Here is a 1,435-nt window from a genome sequence, read left to right on the forward strand (position 1 = left end):
TTGTTATAGTGAGGGAAATGACCAAAAACAGAATAATTCAGGTTGTTTTCCCAAACATTTTCCTTTTCATGGCAATTTACTTGTACATAATGGACTCAAAATGATGATGATGCTGGTGTTCAGTACTTACTGCCAAATCCTTTAGGCTTAAAAAAAAGTCTTAATCATTTTTCTTTTATCCTCCCTCCATCTCTCTCTCTCTCTCTCTCTCTCTCTCTCTCTCTCGTCTCTCTCTCGTCTCTCTCTCTCTCTCTCTCTGTCTCTCTGTATTTTCTAGATGCCAGGCCCTTTGTCCAGTCCTGTGTGTCTGACAGTCATCTGGTTTTTATCTTGGTCACTTCGTCCCAGTCGTGCTCAGATTCGGACCGATGAAGGTAACACTGGAACATGTATGCATGCACACCATGCAGAAAAAGGTACATGTTTAAAATGCACACATAGAAACACACATTCTGTTAAGGATCACAGTGAACTATTTTGGGCACTCTTGGCTCAAAGTATTTATGGGATACTACTACTGCAGAAGAAAAGAGGGAGGAAACGTCCAAAATTTAGATTTAAAAACTGGTTTAAGCCAAATTATGATCAGAGAACTTATTTTCTTGTTGAAACACATCATTGTTCATTTTTATGGTTCTCTGTGTGTCCACTTTTGAATGTGCAACTTCAGTTTTTTTTTTTTTAATAGTAGAATTGGAATTCATGTTTTTTGGGATTAGCACTCCGCAAACAAGAATTCTATTGTTTAAGCATATTTGTTTTGCCTCACACAGCACTGCAGGGATCTGTCTGGCATTAAGAAGTTGACTCTTATTTCTTCCCTTGAAAAACTGTTCTTCCCTCTATTTTGCTCTCTTTCTACCTCTCTTTATCACTGTAGCTCTTTCTAAAATCGACCAAATTAATCACTCCAACAATAGGAGCACTCACCCATAGCCATTCAGGTGAAACTGTCGAGTTTTCCCCTTCCATTAATTTTACCCTACAGCAGCTCCAGCGTCCTTTTTTCATTGTTTGGAAAGTACTAAGTTTCCTCCAGCTTGCAATTTCTGTGTCCACTCTGCCATCTGATTTCAATGTCAGGAGAAACTTGCTGCCTTCCTGTGTGCATTAATGTGTGTGATACGTGTACTTAAATGCATGTTTGTGTGTTCATATGTGTGTGGTTTTGTGTGTGTGTGTGTGTGTGTATATGCACGTGCATGTGTCTGGGACCTCTTGCCAAAGGCAGAATCAGATATGAGTGGAACGCTGCGGGTTTGGGGAATAATGTACTTCACTGCCAATAAAACATGAATACACACATTCAGACCAGCCAAATCTTTGCACTGCACCAAGGCCCCAGGTAACACACACACACAGAAACAGAGGGAGGGGAGTGTGTGTGTGTGTGTGTGTGTGTGTGTGTGTGTGTGTGTGTTTAGTGGTTAAGGAG

The 1,435-nt window shown here is 40.5% G+C and overlaps 1 protein-coding gene across 1 annotated transcript in view; it reads left to right on the top strand.

Annotated features, from left to right (window-relative positions):
• Window positions 1-1,435, top strand: part of il11ra (interleukin 11 receptor, alpha) — a gene marked incomplete in the record, with an annotated part of 41,804 nt that overhangs the window by 29,179 nt on the left and 11,190 nt on the right. Inside the window, 1 exon segment of the mRNA XM_035667440.1 lies at window positions 278-374. Coding sequence (XP_035523333.1) covers window positions 278-374 — 97 coding nt within the window.

This window comes from Morone saxatilis, unplaced genomic scaffold (genome assembly GCF_004916995.1).
Source record: "Morone saxatilis isolate NCDOM2014 unplaced genomic scaffold, NCSU_SB_2.0 Contig21, whole genome shotgun sequence".
Classification (NCBI taxonomy): Eukaryota; Metazoa; Chordata; class Actinopteri; family Moronidae; genus Morone; species Morone saxatilis.